This window comes from Diadema setosum, chromosome 1, assembly GCF_964275005.1.
Source record: "Diadema setosum chromosome 1, eeDiaSeto1, whole genome shotgun sequence".
NCBI classification, from domain to species: Eukaryota; Metazoa; Echinodermata; class Echinoidea; order Diadematoida; family Diadematidae; genus Diadema; species Diadema setosum.
In genome coordinates, this window is record NC_092685.1 from 29,228,414 (window position 1) to 29,248,968 (window position 20,555).

Here is a 20,555-nt window from a genome sequence, read left to right on the forward strand (position 1 = left end):
TGTTAAGATACAGTTATGCTAAACACACTTTGTATATATATATATATATATATATATATATATATATATATATATAATACACCCATATATCACTCTATCTTGCATACCGCACAAAATCACCAGCGCCATCAAATGATAGCTTATGATATACCTGTATACTATTTACATAATCATACTTACAATGAAGACTGTATTAACCACACTGGCAAGAGCTAAAAGGAAAAGTAAAACCTGTCAATATGGCTGCAACATTGACTTTCGAATTGCACCGAACATGACACTTACAGCATCAATCATGCAGTTCAATGTATTAGACAACAGTAAACGTATTTCCCAACGTTTTATGCCATACTTCTACGTTTCTTTTTATCAAGAGTAAAATACTCAATATGCGGCAGGGTGCTTATTTCTGGCAGGGCTACTCTCATTCATCAATCAATCAGCTAATGAATATCGTGTGTGCTTAGTTCAGTGCTCACTTCAGAGCTGAAAAAAAAAATGTCATAAATCTAAGATTGATTCTTCTTGGCAGTATGGGATGTTGACAGACTGGATTTGATCTGCAATCCCTTTGGACAAAAAAGGCACAATTAATTACAGAGTATTCTGAAGTACAGCCATGTACGTTTCAATCACACCCAACCATAAAAGAACTTGTCGGTTCTATCATTAAAAATTTTCATATGACGTCTGGAACAAAATGAAATTAGCTGACATTAGCCATATCAAGCAGCACCCACATAACGGACAGTGATTACATCACATATTGCACGACTTGACTCGGTACACAGTGGCAAGATATCACTCACATCCTGAAGAAATCACTCGCTGTGGCTACATGTATGGCCTCGGGTCACCTGTTATTATTATATAGTCTTGCATTATGTAAATATCTAAATTACAAAGTGCACTTATAAATGCTTACTGATTTGTATATGGGAAATAAAGATCGAAATTTTCGCCTATTCAAGACCAGTGCTCTAACGACATGATTTGAGACAGTCTTTGCATGTTGTTCTTGTTGTTTTGTCCATGCTGCCACGTCCGACGTTGCTCTGAAATATCAGCTAGGTATATTACGTATTCACATGCATCATACGTCAACGGGTTCCCCCGCGCTCTTTCCTGCTGTCGAATCCGGGGACACAGACTCGTATGTTGGTGGAGCCTCCTCAGGCTTGGGTGATGGCGGAGCGTAGGCTGGCGGAGGTGAAGACGCGTCTCCTGACGCAACTTCAACGCGCGTCGAATGCGTTGACTGCACGTAGGTGGCGCTGGCAGTTGTTGCGGAGCCCGTCTTCCGATGACTTCGCCAGCAGCAGCAAACTACGAGACACAGCGGTATCACGACCGCCATACTGATCAGTACGATCTTCCACGCAGCTAGACCGGACCCGTAATCCGGATATGAATCTGAAGAGCCTAAGAATTATACATTGTACATAGACAATATCACTTGTATCACCTTCCAGGATAACATAATCCTGAGAAACGTTTGAGAAAAGTCTTCACTGAGTTCTCTAAGATGACTTATCAATGCTTTGCCATATTCAATGATATAATGCAAGCACTCTGTAGAAAATCCGAAGCAAGAGAAACTGAATGATATAAACGCAAATTACACCATGCTTTATACGCAAAGCGCAAAAACAATACCGATTGCCCCATTGACTGTTATGGGTCTTAAAATGCAGGTATCACGATGCTAAGGATGTATATTTTTCTCCCTTTTTATACAAACCCTGCTTAGTTATACACAGTCTTCGTCATAAAGAAGAGGCCATAACGAAGGAACTGAACGGTTAGGAATTTTTTATGAACAATTTTTGATGAATAAACCAAAAGAATATACTTCGCTTCTTCAGGTCTATGGTGCAATCCCCAGTGGCAAGTCAAAAGGCTGATATCGTGCAATTACATTTCACGATAAACACGTCTGTTATTTTTTCATATATATAGACAGCATCATGACAGACGTGACAATTTATCGCTTTAACTTGGAGACCTCTAGAACATTTTTTTTTTAATTTGTCCTCTTACCTGAACTAGAGTGTAAGTGAGGCAGATCGCCCACACACGTGATGATAGCCAGCTCCTCATTGCTGCAATACGGCGCCCTCTTCCACGCTCCGTGGCTACACTCGAACACCTTGTCGATGCTGTCTTGACTGTCTAAAAGGCAGAACGGATCATCAAACCAAACGTAGGGAGATGGCCAGGTGACACCGTCTGTCTCGTGGCTATACAGAATTCGCGCTCTCCCTGTCCGAGAATGACCCAGTTCCTTGCACAATAACTATCACATAGAGGAAGTTGAGAAAAAACGAGAACATCAAACGAAAGTACTACAACAGAAAAACAAACAAATTGAACAAAATAAAGATCATTTATGTTATCTGACAAGTCTAAAGTCATTCACATTCTAAAATTGGATGAAACCATAACTGATAGAAAGGGACTTACTTCGGTGAAGAGGAAATACGTGTCACACACAGCTCCCCACATACCGTCGTGGTATATCTGTACGATGCCGTACCGCGTGTTGGCTATCCCGGTCTCGGTCAGTAACCTGACAGGATGGTTCGCGACACTTTCTTCGTGACAGAAAATAATGATTAAAAAAAGAGTGACACAAAAGTTAGGAAAGCCGTATAAAAAGATCAAATATTGCGATATTCTGTTTTGTTTTCCTTTCATAAACAGGTATCTTTTATGTTCCCTGAATTTTGGACTTACAACTGCCCGTCAACCCAATAACTTCTTCAAGTATATCTGACATGGGACGGTTGGTTACATAACGCGCATATAAGCACAATATGGCCTGTAGCAGGATTAACCAAACGATCAGTTTCTATCTTAGCTGAAAAGTGGATCAGTTTTCAATACTTTTGCATGGGCAATGTAATAATTACCGTCCGCTCTGCTCACCCCAATAATCATGAGCGTAACAAATCGGTTGTTGTTCTTGTTGCTCTTATCATCGTGAGCTTCCACATGGAGACATCCATAGTGAGCGCCCTCGTGGAGATATTATGTTATGCAAAATGCTGCAAGTCTACAAAAGCACTGATTGAGGTGTATGATACCGTCTTATTTGATGCAAGTATTGTCAGCGGCATATAATTTTTTTCATATATATTTTTCATAAACAAAACAACAACAACATAAGTTTTGTTTCCTACTTGGTGATGCTTTCTGGAACAATGTCGTGATTGTCACTCTTTCTTTCTTAATTCAGACAGTATCCTGTCTTTGTTCCCAACTGTATTTCTGGTACATCATTCCTAACGTTCATCAACATACAATCATGCTTACCATATGGGAAGCAAATCACGGAAACTTCATCTTCTCGTGTTTTCCTAGTTTGGCCATCTACTACATCTACGTCAAAACAGTCGTCGATCCGAAGTTCTTCACCATGGCAGCCTAAATTTTCGATCAAGATTGGCAGAGTCCCGCGCGGAAATGATCCTCTGTCAAAGAAGACGTCAGAACTGAATCCCGCGTAACCCAGCTGGCGACAAATCACGCTGCGACTGCCGTAGGTTAGGAAGGTTTCGGCTATCCCTCCCCAACGTCCGGCCAAGAAGACTTCCACACGCCCCTGCTCGGAGTACTTGCTGCCGGCGAATCTTATGTCATAGTCTGGGTGCCAAAGAAATACCGGTGAAAGAATCATTGTAAAACCCAATAGTACGCGACGAGAATCGAGTAATGCATGCATTCTTTTACACACCACAGGAAAGATTACGATGTGGAAGGAGAGTGTAAGAGAAGAGAGAGAGAGAGAGAGAGGGGGGGGGGGGGAGCAGGAAAGAGAGCAAAGTGGTGAATTTCGTTAGATGTATACAACTACATATCACGATAGTTAAGACAAAGGAAACTAAGTTATACAAAATTGACACAACATAGGCCTACATCTTCCACAGTGAACAGCAGAGACTTTCACTGCGCAGAATAGAGTGCACTCTGTAACGAATAGAGTTACAAACTGTATAAGGAAATTTTCGTTACGAAATAAAAATTCAGGTCCGAAAAGTATCATCTATATATCTTCATATACTATAATTAAATTGCTATTATAACGAAATTCCAGTAAAACGCAAGAAAAACGCCGTTCCTGAGGATTTCATTATAACGGGAGTGCAATGAAGGACTATTATATTCACCTTTTGGAGGTCCACATGTGACCTGGGCGATCTGATTACTGTCACACTGAGTGATACTCCGGGTCGTGAAGGGGCAGTCGCTTAGCTGTGTTTCCGTTCCATCGCACCGGTAGTCCCTGAAGAAAATCTTTGCCGACAAGGTGCCAAGAGATACCAGCTTGGTGCTGTTGCCATGTACGTACCCTAACTGGCGACAGACCACGGCTGCCTCCTTTTCTCCCCAGTCCTGGTCGCAGATCAAACCGGGAATTATGTCTTCTCGGTATCTTACGATCCCGTCTCGAGAGCTTGATCCACTGAGTAGTTCGACCACAACCGACGGCACTGCACGTCAGAAATACATTTGGTGCGAGAAAGAATCTAAGAATATATTATTAATTACACAAAAAGTAAAGGTCATGAGTGCGATGGCACAAGAGAAAAAGGCCAATTGAATCTCATCTTTCACCGAACGCGGAATCTCTTTAACTTCACGAAAGCCAGGCCAAAGCCAATGTCTGACCCTAAATATGACGAAACTGCAAAACGGCGAGTTTCATGAAGAGGAGCCTTTGGAAAGGTAGGTCTGCCCGGTTTGTGGTGTCACCGTGCACTATCAAAGAAAAGACTGCTGACTGCATTTTCTCTTCGATGTGTGGAGAAAGTGTGATACGGCCCTACATTGTCATGACGGTGGCTGAACACGAATCTTTGTAGGTGTTGAAATTTGAATATTATGTATACATAGCATTAGCAAGACTGAGATCTTGACCCAAGGCACCGACTCTCCTCCAGACATCCCCATCAATGACACGCATTTAAGAAATAGAGTTCTTCACCTACCTTGGTTCGACCATCTCCATAGTTCCCTCTCCCTTAACAATGAGACAATGAGATAAGCAATACGATAGGGAAAGCTACCGCAGTCAAAGCCAAATTGAACAAGCGCATATGGAACAACTGTTAACTAACCAAGAACACCAAAAGCCTGTGTCCTCAGCACCCTGGTAAACCATTGTGAGCCCTGGGCAACATACTTTGGCCAGGAGGAGAGGCTGAACACCTTCCACCTCCGCTGCCTCAGACGACTCCTGCACATTAATTTTCAGGATAGGTTGACAAACACAGATGTCTCCAAGCGTGCCGGCATTCTCATCATGTTTTCGCTCCAGCCAGAGACGCCTCAAGTGGTTGGATCATGTGCGACGAATGAACCCAGGCTGTATCCCGAAGGACCTGCTGTTAACAGAGAGCTATGCCCTTTCCAGGAAGGGCGCATCTTCGTTTTCAAGGGTGTGTGTGCACACACACGTGACATGAAGATATTTGACATCGACACAAACACCATGGCAAGAGGCAGCTGACAATCGTCAGCTGCGGAGAAGCACTGTAAGAGAAGGCGTCAAGAGGACTGAAGCTGCAAGAAAAGTACATCACACTGACAAGAGAGCCAGCAGGAAGGCAAGGGCTGCCTCAGTCTTAGCCGCAACGGACTGCATCTGCTGCATGTGCTCCAGAGATTGTCACTCAAGAGTGGGACTATGCAGCCACTCAAGGCTACACGCCATCGTTTCTCAAGACGAATGGATGCCAACCAACCAACCAACATAAACAACATCAGCGGACTTGCGCGCACACACACACACACACACACACAAACACAACCCTATTCAAGTGATTTTATGCAATCTGTCCACCATGCTAACGGTTGAATGTGATATAATATGCCTTTTTATCTTCAAATCCGTTTTCTAAGGAACTTGACGAACATTACTTAACGAAACTTTGACTCCATTTTGAAATAAGATAATCAGAATGAAATTTATCAAAATCATTCTATTTTCATAGAATGGGAAGCGCTCCGTGTAGCATTGACTTACCATTACATACGACACCTGCCATCTGAGCTGACTCGGAATCACAGTTCTCATTGTTAGCCCATCCACTTGACAGACAGTCAGAAAGGCTAGCCTCACTTCCGTTACACAGCAAACCATCTAGTAACACAGCTGGTCTACCGACACTAGGCACTACCTTTATCGAGCGAGCTCCAACTGGATGTCCTAACTGTTTACAGAAAACGTGCGCGTCTTCGATGCTCCACTCGTGTGTGCAGATCGTCCCCCACGTGCCTCCATAGAACACCTCCACTCCACCCTCATCCGGGTACTCTCCGTCCACAATTCGAACGGCTGAAACATATCATACATGGAAGCATAATATACGACCATACGGTTAAAATAATGAAAGAGGATGTTGCGAAAAAGGACATAATGAAACAGTGCATATGACAGCGACGGCAGTGAAGAGAAAACCCTGACATCATTCACATGTAATTGTTTTAGACTCTCGCCAAAGCTTCTACAGTTAAAGCTGGAAATAATGAATTTTAAATATGAAATATAAAATGAATCAAAAGGAACAAAAATGTAATGATTATGCAGTATACTGAGCCATCAATTCACATAAACCACATCACTGCGATTTGGTATTGGGTCTTTTTCTCTAATATTTACTATTCATTTTTATAGTAAAGCTGGGTAAAGACTTCCATTTCATTTAACACTTTAGTTGTTAACACTTTTCCTTTTTTCCTTGGGGATAGCAAAACTTTAACAAGCTTCTTAAACGCCAAACTTACTACAGCTCAAGACTCATAAATTGGCATTGCACTTTAAATGCAAAGATGTCGATTCAGTACTGACAGGACAATTATTTCTTCATCTAAGAACTGTTCAAAGGAAGTGGCGGGCTAATTAGTCTGTAACAGAAAACGGCGTGAGGCTCACTTTTGGTCTCGCATATCACCCCGGCATCTTCCGCGTGCGAACAGTCGTTAACACCCCACTCTTTCGTGACGCTGCAGTGCCTCAGGAGAGTATTTTCCGCCGAACAATACACCCCGTCGAGAACAATCGAGCCCGATCCTCGTCCAAAGCGGGGCTCCCCGGGAGAGGACGCTGAGTTAACTACGGCTTCCAAAGCATCAGGGTAACCAAGCTCACGGCACACGACCCGTGCATCGGCAATATCCCAGTTGTCATCACACACAGTTCCCCATTCTCCAGATTCAGTGAGAACTTCAACTCGTCCCTCTGCAGGTGTCGAGCCGTTGACTAGTCGAAGGCTTCCTAGACAGCAAAGAATTTACACGGACAAGCTGAGCAGATTTGGAATTCTCTCGACATTCGAGTAACAATACCTTGACATCACCACAGGTGTTTGTTTGTTTGTTTGTTTTTTACGTGAAACCCCAACAAATACATAATTAATGATCTATACCATTGATTGGTAAAAATAAAAGACCAAAACAAATAACAAACAAACCTCATCGCATCATGATCTAATTAGATTTTCGCGCACTCATTCGCCTTGAATAACAGTAAGTGCGTGCAGGATAAGATCACTTTTCAAACTCTTGTCTTTTGATTTGCATCAAAGCTTTTTTACAGATTATCCAGCATTCTACTTTTCTGCTCCATGATGATGATTAGGGTCTCAGTTACCTAGGATTATAGCTTTTTGTGTCTGACTGCCTGAATAAATCAATGATCAACTTGCAACATAATTGATCAATAAGATGGTTACGCGAGCTTCATAACACTAGTTTTAGAGTTATACACTCAGTCATAACTTACAACATCGCGTATATCTATCACGTATAGCCCCTCTTATCTACCCTGGGCAAACTCTATCTACGCAAAGGTGCGCCCGGAGAATATAGAATCCTCCTTCTTAATATCCTTTCTAAACGAAAGGTGGCTAGAAAACAGGCTCAATCGTATATCTTTGTGTGGCTGATTGGTCGAGGTTTAATCAACAATGTCTACAGTATTGTCTTCCGCGAATATATATATATATATATATATATATATATATATACATACATTATGTGTGTGCGTATATATTATGACTTTTTCTTTTCCAATAGTCATGACAGTGATTCCATCTGTCTTCTTCAGTCATGATTCTGGTTTTTTATGTTAGCACAAGTGTTGAGACGGCCGCTGTAACGCAACTAGGAAAGTATAGAACGAAGGAAGAAGGTGAAGACGTAATTCATCTCTTGCATGTTTTATCTGGTCATCGGAGATTGGTGACGACGAAAGAACAAGTGAGGATACCGCACTTACCTACTGTAGTGCACGTAACGCCTGCGGTTTTGGATTCATGGCAACTCTTGACGCCTACACCGGCATGCTGGCAGGTCGATATGTTTGATTCAAGGCCATTACATTGCACTTTATCCAGAAGTACGGGGCTATTTCCTCGCTGAAATGGCGAAGCTACCAGAGCCAGGTCCGCCCCGATGTAGCCGAGCTGTTTGCAGACAACCTCGGCATCCTCGGGTCCCCACAGGTTGTCACATATCGCGCCCCAAGTATCGTCAAGGAAGACTTCAACACGACCCTCAGAGTCAACGCTGCCATCGACTAGTCGAACCGACCTCGCAGCTGCAATCAATGACAGACATCCAAAGCAAATATTCTCATAATTTGAACTTTGTATTATGTTACAAAATGTTTCAAATATCAGTATACAGTATGTAATGTTCAAACTTGTGATCGATTTTATGGATGATGCATGAAGATATTTGGAAAAAACGCAAACGCCCAGCGATGTCTCGCCAGCATGCATATAGCAATATGTGATTACAGTGCTTTTCAACGTATATTTCATTGACCTTTTTATCACTGACCTTGTGGTTCTTCACCAATACATATATAAACTTGATCGGCATCTTTAGGTGTTGCACACGCGGCGTGAGTTTTGTGGTCTTAGCTCAAAGCTGTGAAAAGTTATTGAAAGTACACAATATATGACACCTATTATAGTTAAAGTTCACCGACACTTTGAACTTTGACCTTGTCGAAATTCACCACTATTTGGAACTTGACAGGCATATTAGATGAAGTACTTGCATTTGGTATGAGCTTGGCTATTCATAGCTCAAAGCTTTGGAAAGGTTATTTAGAGCACGCTACAATATCTTATGGACCAGTGCTTATCAGGTAAAGTTTATTGACCATTTGACCTTTGAACTTATCGGACTTGGTCCAAACTATATTCAAACTCGACCGGTATTTTTTACCTGTCATGTCGTCGGCGTTTTCACGAACTGACGCTATTTCGATTTTGGTCAAAATTTTCAAAATCGAGATATTGGTACCAAATGAAAGTGCTTTCAAAACTCTACCAAATCCCAAAATTTTAAATCACAAAATTAATTATTCTTAATTTTATCAAAGAAAGAAAAAAACGACGGTACTCGAAATATCGAGAAATTGAGAAAAAGGGGTTTCACGAACCGACGCACGAAAGATACGCCGGTTCGTGAAACCCGAATTGCTACGGTGAAGAGCAATGCGGGTTTCACGAACCGTCGCAGTTGCATTACTTTGAGCTTTGTTCAACTTACTGGCCTAGAATTAGGTTTTGGCCCTAATCCAGATCTCAGAGTGAGAACCAAACCTTCTGAAAGATGAATGACGGCCTAAGCCAGCCCACTGTCCACGAGTGAAGTGAATGGTAAGCTATAATCCTATTAAAATCATGCTCAAAATAACAGTTTCAGTTGGACTACCATAACCATTAATTGCGGTAGTGTGTAGTCCCATGTATTCAATCGCGTGATGCTTATGAAGCCTAGTCTGTAAACGCCATCCAATTTCAAATTAGATCCCAAATCATATTATTTATTGTTTCTTTTCAACTTATGTCGTTACTTCTGAGACTACTGAGTACTGTAGTCGTAACGTCTGTGTGCAAGACATGCAGATTGCAAGATTTCAAAGTCTCGAAGACACTAAAAGCCTTGACTTTTGAGTTGAAAATGAAATCATGAGATTGACAAAGTAGGCGTACTAAACAAAAAAATAAATAAAAAGTCTAACAGTAAAACTCAAAGGAAGAGTAAAGAATAAAGTTAGACATGTTAGACTTTTACTTTCAAGTCTAACTATTAAGTCTAAGTTAAGACTTGTAATACCAGTTACTAAAACTAAGATCAGCTGAAGTCTAAGACCAAGTCAAATTAACACAGTTCAGAGCCATACCGGTAGTCTAGCTCTAGATCTACATCTAGACTAGTGGTAATAGTAGGTAGAGTCCACCCATTTTTTCCCCCAATCTTTACTGGTCCATTCCTGAAAAAGTTACTGGTCAGTGTCCAACAGTGATTTTTCCTGGTCAGGGACCGTCGGACCAGTGCCAGTGTGCAGCGTTGGTGTAGATGTCATCTATGACAGTATGTGGTCTAGTGATACTACCTAAACACTACGAGTACTCTACAGGTTAGGTGGCTTTCCTGTACAGTGCAGTGTTAAAGTATACTTGTGAATTCAGCCCTAATACCGTACTGTGTGTAGTGTATGTCTAACGTTAGTTCGAGTGGAGTACCTAAGCACAGCGGTGGGGCTTTTTTCCCCTAAAACTTGTGAATGTGGCCCAACCAAATGGCGTTTATATATTTAGGCTTGATTGATAGTGATACAGTGGCGCTGTCGATTTCCACAGCAGCCAAACATAATCTTTTGTCCTTTCTTCTTTCCTTTTTTCCCTTTGTTCTTTCACTCTTTTTATTCTTGGAATCGAAGGACTTCCTAAGAAATGTCCCTCGACTGATTTAACCAGGACTCTTGAGTCCTGGTAAACCTAACCTTACTCTTGAGTCCTGGTAAACCTAACCTTACCGAGTAACCGTTAACGTTTGTTAGGCCTAACATAACAGTAACACTGACTTAGCCCTGTATTGACTTTGTCTTTGGCCGACTTACTGAGATGGCGAGTCTCACTCTTTAACGTTAGTCTAAACGTAGTCGCTAGATCTGTCAGTGTCAGTGTCACCGGTTATTGTATATGGTGCCATCTCTAACGTACTTTAACAAGTTGATGTTAGTTATCTATGTCAACTTACTGATTTAGTAATAGTGGTACTGTCATCCTGTTGGACATCGCCGAAATATCATCCGTGACGTGTTAATTTCGTGTCACAAAGACAAAAGTTGCCAAGATCTAATAGTATTAGATGTCTAAATTTAGATGTAGTCTAGATCTAAGTAATATGAAATCTGTGTAACTTAAAAGTGAAAGGTCTAGACTTCACTTAGTCTATAATTAGACCAGACATTCATGAGGCAAAGGCCTATTTAGTAGATCTATTCTTATTCTATTTTAATGTCAATTCCTGCTAACTCGCCACGTGTTATTCCTAAGGCCAAGGACTTCCGGGTTAGTGATTTTTTTTGTTGATAAATACCAAACAGCAGACGTGTTTCATTTGCATTCTTGCACAGACTTCATGAAAATATATGCAGTATCAAAGAAATATGATGCACATGACAATGCCACTGTTTTATAGGTGAATGGTTAATACCTTTAAAAGCTGAATGATAATGTAGAGTCTAGGTCTAATTAAGATGATACAGTCTCTGATAAGAAACAGGTTTGATTGTCGTAGACTGTTTCCCAAATGCAGGTAGTAATAATCAGCTACTTCAATGCAATGCCTTGTTTACAAGTACATGTAGATTTATATTCATGTGAATGATAATTCAATTTCTACATGAGACTTACTAAGTGCTAGACATAAGATCTTGCATCATTAAAATGTGTAAATGACGAGACAATTTGAATATGGATCAAAGACGAACAGCAGTATATTTTGACATTCTTTGATCCTGCATAGGCCTACCATTTTGTTTTATGTTTAATATAAATAGAGCAAAATAATTTCAACTTCAGTTTTGTTGGCTGATTTTTTTTCTTCTCAAAATTAAAGTTGTATCTTGTACCATGATGTTTGATTTTAATCAAAAGTTCTTAATTTCTTTCTTTTCTTTCAGATGACTGGTGCCATGTAGTAGCGAAGAACTGGACTGTCTCAGAAAAGAAAAGAAAAAGTACAGGGTCGTGTACATCATCAACGGATGTGAATACAATGGTAATTAGAGTCTAGGTCTAATCAAGATGTTAAAGTCTCTGATAATAAAGAAGTTTGATTGTCGTAGACTGTTTCCCAAATGCAGTTAGTAATATTCAGCTTTTTCAAAGCAATGCCTTATTTACAAGGACATGTAGATTTATTCATGTGAATGATAATTTAATTTCTACATGAGACTTACTAAGTGCTAGACATAAGATCTTGCATCATTAAAATATGTAAAAGGCGAGACAATTTGAATATGCATCAAAGACGAACAGCAGTATTTTTTGACATTCTTTGATCCTGTATATCATTTTGTTTTATGTTTAATATAAATAGAGCAAAATGATTTCAACTACAGCTTAGTTGGCTGATTTCTTTTTCTCAAAATGAAAGTTGTATCTTGTATCATGATGTTTGATTTTAATCAAAAGTTCTTAATTTCTGTCTTTTCTTTCACATGACTGATGCCATGCAGTAGCGAAGAGCTGGACTGTTTCAGAGAAGAAAAAAAGTACAGCATCGTGCTTATCATCAAGGAATGTGAATACAATGGCTTAGGAAAGAAGACAATCTACAGATAGGATAGAAGGGAGAACTTGGGATGAAGGGCGACAACATAAGGACGGTATATCTACATTAAAATGTGATTGTAAAGTGGAAACATGAAAGAAGATTCTAAGATTGAAGGTGAAAACATGCATTCCATTCTGTGATGTCGTAATTACAATTTTGCTACACTTTAATAACACTACTGAGAGACATTTATATCAAGGCAAGCTTCATGTGGATATGGAATGTTAGATTTTCTTTAAGTGTTCATTGGTATGTATTTCATGATAATAAATCTTGAAGGTTTTGTGTGGTAATCATAACCTTGTGATACATCTTGATAAATTTTTTAAGTGCACATTGGCAATATTCAGATGATGCTGTAATCAGATGAAGTTAGATGGTTGAATAATCATTGCATAGTTGTAATAGTTATCGACTGAGGATTAACATGCCCTTCACTGATTTATTTTTCGTAAACGGTGATAATTGCGAGAGTCAATCTAAATTGTCGGGGGCATAACCAAATGTGTCACACTGTCAAAATGTGTATATCAGAAACTTTTCGCTCGCTGTACGAATTTTCACAGAAAACAGATTTATGAGAGTCACAAATGGTAGCTTAGACCCATTAACAAAAAGTCCCAGCTTCATCTTCAACCATGTTCATGATACATGTTCATCTACATTTTGCAAACATTCTGAATGTTGATTGAGACATGTTATACATGTATGTATTTTTATGAAATTAATGCAACAAATAATCAAATATGCATCTCTGCTAGATGATAATATTAATCCAGTTAATGACATGCCAAACTCACCTCAAACTGTAATTCATTCTATTCTCCTTTATTCTTTTATTTATTATTTTGTTGTCTTCAACCCACTTTGAATGTGTTACGTATGATTCTTATAAACATGGGAAATGCACTCCATATAACTGATAGGACTTATAACAAATTGACATAATCATTCAACCATCACTAGACAGTTCTGTTATGAGATGTTCTTTATTTAACTAAAATTGTAAATTATGATACGTGTATGCTCCCATGCAAACTCACAACAAAATACAGAAATATGATTTCTTTTAATAATAATTCATTATGTCTCTAAATGTACAATTAAAGAAAGTGATTACAAAGAGGATGTCAAACATTGTATATTAAAATAATAGATTATTCATTTGTCTCCATCCGTAGTAACACATGCAACTGCAGTGTGCAGTTTGTGGGCTGCTGTGAAAAAAAAAAAAAAAAAAAAATCACAGGCAGCCCAAGCGGGATTCGAACCCACGACCTCCGGATTACTAGACCAGCGCCATAACCACTAGACCACCGGGATGCCCTAGCACTACCTTTAGACATGAATGATTAAATATAGAAGGGCTTGGGGGCGCTTCGAAGTTAACTGCTCTTATTAAATATGCACATGTCATTTGCAACTCGACTAAAGATGATTAAACGCACTGAAATTCTTACTTTAAATAATATTCATAATCTGTTTTTTTTTTTTCTTTAATAGCTTGGGATGTACACTTCATACACTGTATCGGTCTACATTTCGCCTACAATATGGAATTCTTTACTTCGAGACGTTTGTTTTTTACAAAAGAAAATTAAGAGTCCTTTAAAGGTGCTGTAAAACAGTGGCGTGTTTTTGTTTTTGTTTTGTTTTTTTTTTTTTGGGGGGGGGAGGGGAGTCAAATTAGCCTTGGCCCCTCTCCACGGTCCTTTCCCCCCCCCCCCCCCCCCCCCTTTGGCTGCATTTTTTTTTTTAGTCATCACATGAAAATTCGTCTGCATCCACCCCGTAGTTTTGCAGATGACCTTTCTTTTTAATTATCTTAACCACACACAATTTTGGCTGAATTTCCCCACCCCTCTTGTGAATTTGCTAGCACATGTGTTTATAGTACTGGTGGATTAAGGATTCGGAGGGGGGGGGGGGTCGGCCAAAATTTCTCTTTTCTCATATGTAACAAGCCTACGGGGCGAAAGGCTGATATTATGGGCTTTCTACACACATTTTTAGATGCTAATTATTGGTTAATATGAGCACGATCATTTATGTTGTGATTAATTTGTTTCCTTTTCATATATGTATAACTATTAGAGACTTAATTGGCTTGGCACTCCTTACATCGACCTATTTTAGACACCCATTTCCTTCTCTCTCTCTCTTGCTTTTTCTCTACTGTCCTGTGAATAGTGTAACTACATGTACATGCAGTACCTCTTCTCTTTTGTATGATATACATCAAGTTTCCATCTGAGCATAATGTGTGTTGCAGCACTCACAAGCTTCATGCATATGCAGCAACATCTTTTTATGTTCATATACATAATTATGCTTGATATATTAATTTGAGAATGTTATTCTTTCTTTTGTATATGTTCCGTCCGCACTCTATAGATGTAAATGTAAATTGTAAGATTTGGTGCGCATGTTCGAACTGTGTTTCTCTTTTTGTGAACACACAAGAACTGATGTAATAATGAACTTGAATTACGCATATTCTTTAATATTGATTCCATCTCCATTTGCCATTAGATATTCATTGATTTATGGAGCTCTTCCACAATTGTTATCCTTCCCATTGTCATTACTCATCTCTGAATAATTCAAATTTGATACTTTATTGAGAACCTATGTTTCTTCGATTACATAATGTACCTCTTCAATATATTGCTGCAAAAGGCATAATAAAACATGACCATTGTTATATATTTAAAATGAAGCTTGAAATTCTGATAATTTTGATATTTATGTATTTTTAGGAGTTTATCAGTTTCGAAGAGTGCATGCAGGATGAGTTTTATGTTTTTATATGATCAAGTGCAGCTATCAAAGAATCTGTTGAGCAGGAAAGAGAAAGATGGAAAATGAGGAATTATGAGTGAATTCGCATGCAAGCCAAATGACAATAATGACACCGATAAAAATTGTGACAAAGTAAAAGTCACAAATGTGGAATAATAAATAAAGAAATTAATAGATTATTTCAGAGAAAGAAATAACAGAGTGCATGAGTATGAAAGATGAGTAAATGCAAGTAATCATTACAGACTGGCACATCTTTTTCCCTATATTTAGCGGTATCCTTCATCTTAGAACAAACATTCATAATTATTATGAAAGAAGTGAACTGAATTTGAATTAAAAATTATGTGAAAAATAAAGAAAGTAAGTTAAAAAAGTAAAAAATAAAACAGTAAAAAGTAAAAAAAATATGAAACACAGTATACCGAGTACATATTAATTACCAAATGATAAATGTCCACATGCAAAAGTGTTGAATAATATATCCACACAAAAAAGGAGGGGGGAGGGCAAAGAAATCTTTGGAGCGATCAACGACAGCTCTAATAACAATGCTAAATGAAGATGAAAACAAGGACAACACGCTTTTTAGAACAATGAAGAGAAACTGGCTTATATTATCATCTTAATTATCACCTAATGTATTATAATCATCACAATAATCATTACATGACAATTAATTTCAATTAATAAGGTTATTGTTGATAAGCAGGTATAGCCCTAATAGTATTTGTATGTAAACACATACGAAAATGAAATAGCGACGGTTCGTAAATACACGCGTAATGCACGTTACCTATTGTGCAGGCCCTACAGCGCGGGTCTCACGAACCGGCGTAATACAACTTACGTCGGTTCGTGAGACCCGCGCTTAAGTACATAACCTATGGTGCGCGCAAGAAACGATGGATTTACGAACCGACGCAGTGAGTTTGAAGACAGAAATATCGTAATTCTTTTGAATTCACACTAAAATTACACTATGGATAGGAAGAACAACTTCCACTCTCATCACCCTGTCAAAATTTTCACACACAAGACAGGAAAAGTCATTGAAAACGTTGTCTAAAACTTGTGAGATCTTTAAACGCGATTTTCTCAGAATTGCATTTTCGCTCAAAAACGAAATAGCGTCGGTTCGTGGTAACACCGACGATGTGAGTTTGGTGGTCATAGCTCAAATCTGTTGAAACTTATTGATAATCCCTCACATTACTGTGAGTACAGTGAATATCAGGAAAAGTTCATTGATATGTTGATCTTTGACCTTATCGGAGGTAATCAATATTCGAACTTAAATGACAGCTATAGGCTTGGCATCTGTGGTATGAAACTGGTGGTGATATGCTATAGTAGCTCAAAGCTGTGGAAAGTTACTGAGCGTACACCACAATGCTATGTGTACAGTTCATAGCCCATTTGACCCTAATTTGAACGAGAACTTGGTACATGCATAATACTTTGCCTTTTTCCGAATTTCGTATAGAAAAATCAAATGTGCAATCAGAATATAATAAATTACAAATACAAACGTATGCAATTATATTTGTGCAGTTTCGTATACACAGCATAATACAGAGCGAATTAAAAAAAGTAATCAAGCTTTGGAGGGCTACGATTTCATAGTTGTCAGATATGGAGAGCAGATTTTTTTTTTTTTTTTTTGGGGGGGGGGGGGAGAAAGAAGAACTCTTCCTCTTTCCATTCATACTTCTATTTATGTTGAAAATTGTCACGCGTGACTGAGCACATGAACTTTAAAGGCAACAATGACAAATCGCACTTTTTCCAAGTTTGAGTGTCACATGAAGGAACAGTGAAAGTCTCACCGAAGGGATGGGATCTGTCAATGAAAGTGGTCAAATTGACAGGCCAGCCTGCATGACTGTAGGTTTGAGTTCCTTCTTCTAATACAACCTTCAACATGGCCACGGTTGTTGATAAGTCGGTCACTCCCACAAAGGCTAACCCATTATCCATTTTCTCTCTTCATATTAAAGACATGGTTTGTCGCTGCAAGCTATATGTTGAATATGAACACAGAAAAAATGGACTGGTGGGTTTGCGTAAGTTGAGTGACCACGTTACAGGACATGTGGACCATACAATGTTAGAAGAAACCCTGAACACAAACCCTTAACACAAACCTGCATTTGTACAGGGTGGTCTGTTAAAGACAACAATAGGAAAATGCACTTTTCCCAAGTTTTTGGAGTATTATCGTGAAAAAAACAATGAATGTCTCATTGAATGGTTGAGATCTGTAAATGAAAGTGATCCAATTAACATGGCATCCTGCGTGATTGCACAGCAGATTTGTGTCTAGGGTTTCTTCTGACCTTTTATGGTCCATAACCTTTAACGTGGCCACATTGTCCATATCTCACGATCACGTGGCCACTTCCACAAATGCTAACCCATTATCCCTTTTCTCTTTTCATATTCAAGACATAGTTTATCGCTGAGAGATGTGTTGAATATGAACAGAGAAAATGGACTGTGTGTGTTGAGCTTTGTGGGAATGACCAAGTTATCGGACAGGTGGCCATGTTAGATATGGACCATAACATTAGAAGACATCCTAAACACAAACCTGGCCTATTTATTTGACCACTTCCATTGACAGATCTCATCTATTTAAGGAGATATTGATTGTTCCTTCGTGATGACACTCAAATTTGGAAGAGAGCAATTTGTCACGATGGTTGTCTTTAAAGTTCATGTGCTCTGTCACGCATAACATTTGTCAATATAACTAGGTACCAATGGAAAGAGGAAGGGTTCTTCTTTCTTCACAACCAAACGAACATTGGGTCCTCCGTAGCTGATAATTATGAAATTTATAGTAGCCCTCCAAAGTTGGATTACCTTTTTTTTTATTCGAACAGAACTGTGGTATGAATTGAATATTGAGTATGCTTTAAACAAATAAAAAAATAAATATTTTGCTTATATACCTCAATCCAAACAACAGCACGTGAAATACGACGGAAGATTCAATGACAATGCAGACGCTATATGACGATTGGTAAAATTTATTTATTTAGTTAGTTGCAGTACAACAATAGACACGATTCCACCAGTTGAGTTGAATAAACTCACTGTGAATTTAATTCAAACTAAGATGATTATCTAATGCAAACTAATTTACAGATGACAGAATATCAACACATTACTCTATCGTGACTTTTTTCTTTCCTATATTATCACATGCATGATATTAGGCAGCGAAAGCGTTTCGACAAGTTTAATATTTAACAATAGAGAACCTCACTAGTCCACGCTTATTATACACATACTCTTTGCGAATGATACCATTTTTGTTCACTCCCTATTAAACATTTGGAAATTTTACCACGTACCACACTAAATTCATCAAATTATCATCTGGAAAACTCAAGAATTATCTTAGCACAAACGTTCTTTAAAACAGCACGGCCCGATGTCTGAAATTTTGTACCCAACAACTTTAAACAAAGTAAATCTAAATTCACTCTTTCAAAGGACAGTTTGAGGATATGTTACATAATTATAATGTCTAATCATCCGGATGATTTTCACACTTTGACATGTAGACAACTAGAAATTGGTTTCAGTGTTTATAGTGATTCTGGGATGTCTAAATAAAAATGTTTTACAAATTGAAAACAAATAAAAATGAACAAGGATGGTGACATGGCAGTTTCACCGTAAAGATGAACGAGTTGGGGCTCAGAATAAAACACGAAAGCACGTATGAATTTCAAGTAGGTTAACCTGTTAAGCAATATATATATATATATATATATATATATATATATATATATGTATATATATATATATATATATATATATATATATATATATATATAATGGATTTACAGCGCTAATTTACATTTCTGAAATAAGTGAGCCTCCTTTTGTCATCAATTAAGTGTAATTTGTTTGGGGGTTTCTTGGAATATTGATTGGTTTCTCTGCTCAAGGAATCACAAAATTTCACAAATCACATGGAACTGTCAATTTATGTATAATCTTTTCCCCTGAACTTTATGCATTTATTCATCTCTTTCTCTTCTGTTCACTTCTGTCATTCAAGAATAAAGGGCCCAGAACTGAACGTACACCACAAACATGAACGTGTATAAAGACACTATATAGGCCTATATCAGTATCACATCAGTTTATAATCATACGCACAACTTCTTTCTAATATATATGTATATATATATATAAAAATAGCTGTATATATATATATATATATATATTCATATATATATAATATATGTATATATATTATTATACAGATATATATGCAAATAAAATACATTTGCTTCTCATTCATTCACCTCACGCCTACTCAACTCTCCAGGCCGCGGTTGTTGCTCAATATACATATACATGTACGTACTTCCTGCGCAACTCAACTACTGGTATATAGAACGTGAACATAACGGTGATGCTGATGAATATGTATCCCGAGAATCTGATAAATTTGAATAGTCAGTCACCCGCACGAATAAAAAACGACCAAAAAAAAAAAAAAAAACCGAAAGAGAAAGGGAATTGATCTGCGCGTTTTAATATCCGCAGGTATAGGCCCTATGCATGGAAGGATAAAACCCATGCCAGTACATTATCTCATGATGCTCATGTTCACTGAGACGACGAGTACGAGGGAGGGGCTCGGTACGTTGTGTGTACATGTATGTCTCGATACAAATGACAACTCGTACATTGCTTGCAACTCACTTGTGTCTGCTTCAGCAACACTATTGACATCAACGGAGAGGGAGATAATTCCACACACAAAGACACGCGTTAAAAGGCATTTAATGATCATGCTTGACTTCTTGGATAACCTCGTCTTGCATGAAGTGGCAGACGAGAGAACCACATGCAGTGAGTGGAGAATCACTGACCGGCGGACCGCTCTGGGTAGCGTCATGTTTTATTCTCTCGCAACTCGAGCTCTAACCTGTGAACGTTCGTTGCGCGATAACCGTATGTACTAAATCCTTGCAGCGTGCGAACCAGAGATGCTGGGAGGTTGTGTGTTTTACGAATCCACTTCCCGTGCAGTGAGCACAGTGGGCAATCTACGACATGTAGCACTCCAGCACCTC

General features: G+C 38.7%; 1 protein-coding gene across 1 annotated transcript; it reads right to left on the reverse strand.

Moving 5' to 3' along the window:
• Nucleotides 1–997: 997 nt before the first annotated feature.
• On the reverse strand, nucleotides 998–20,339 carry LOC140229413 (scavenger receptor cysteine-rich domain superfamily protein-like). The gene is made up of 9 exons (XM_072309667.1): nucleotides 20,182–20,339; nucleotides 8,282–8,602; nucleotides 6,938–7,279; nucleotides 6,029–6,340; nucleotides 4,170–4,493; nucleotides 3,316–3,645; nucleotides 2,464–2,594; nucleotides 2,041–2,296; nucleotides 998–1,422 (listed from the first exon to the last, which is right to left on the reverse strand). The coding sequence occupies exons 1-9, from the start codon at nucleotides 20,270–20,272 to the stop codon at nucleotides 1,094–1,096; spliced, it is 2,436 nt and encodes an 811-aa protein (XP_072165768.1). The 5' UTR covers nucleotides 20,273–20,339; the 3' UTR covers nucleotides 998–1,093.
• Nucleotides 20,340–20,555: the final 216 nt, after the last annotated feature.

What these genes read in the sequence shown, in the direction of transcription:
- LOC140229413 (XM_072309667.1), bottom strand. Translation starts at nt 20,272, where the DNA reads ATGATCATTAAATGCCTTTTAACGCGTGTCTTTGTGTGTGGAATTATC. An exon ending in TGTTGCTGAAGCAGACACAA is followed by an intron (nt 8,603 to 20,181) that starts GTGAGTTGCAAG and finishes CATTGATTGCAG; the next exon opens with CTGCGAGGTCGGTTCGACTA. An exon ending in CGTTACGTGCACTACAGTAG is followed by an intron (nt 7,280 to 8,281) that starts GTAAGTGCGGTA and finishes TTTGCTGTCTAG; the next exon opens with GAAGCCTTCGACTAGTCAAC.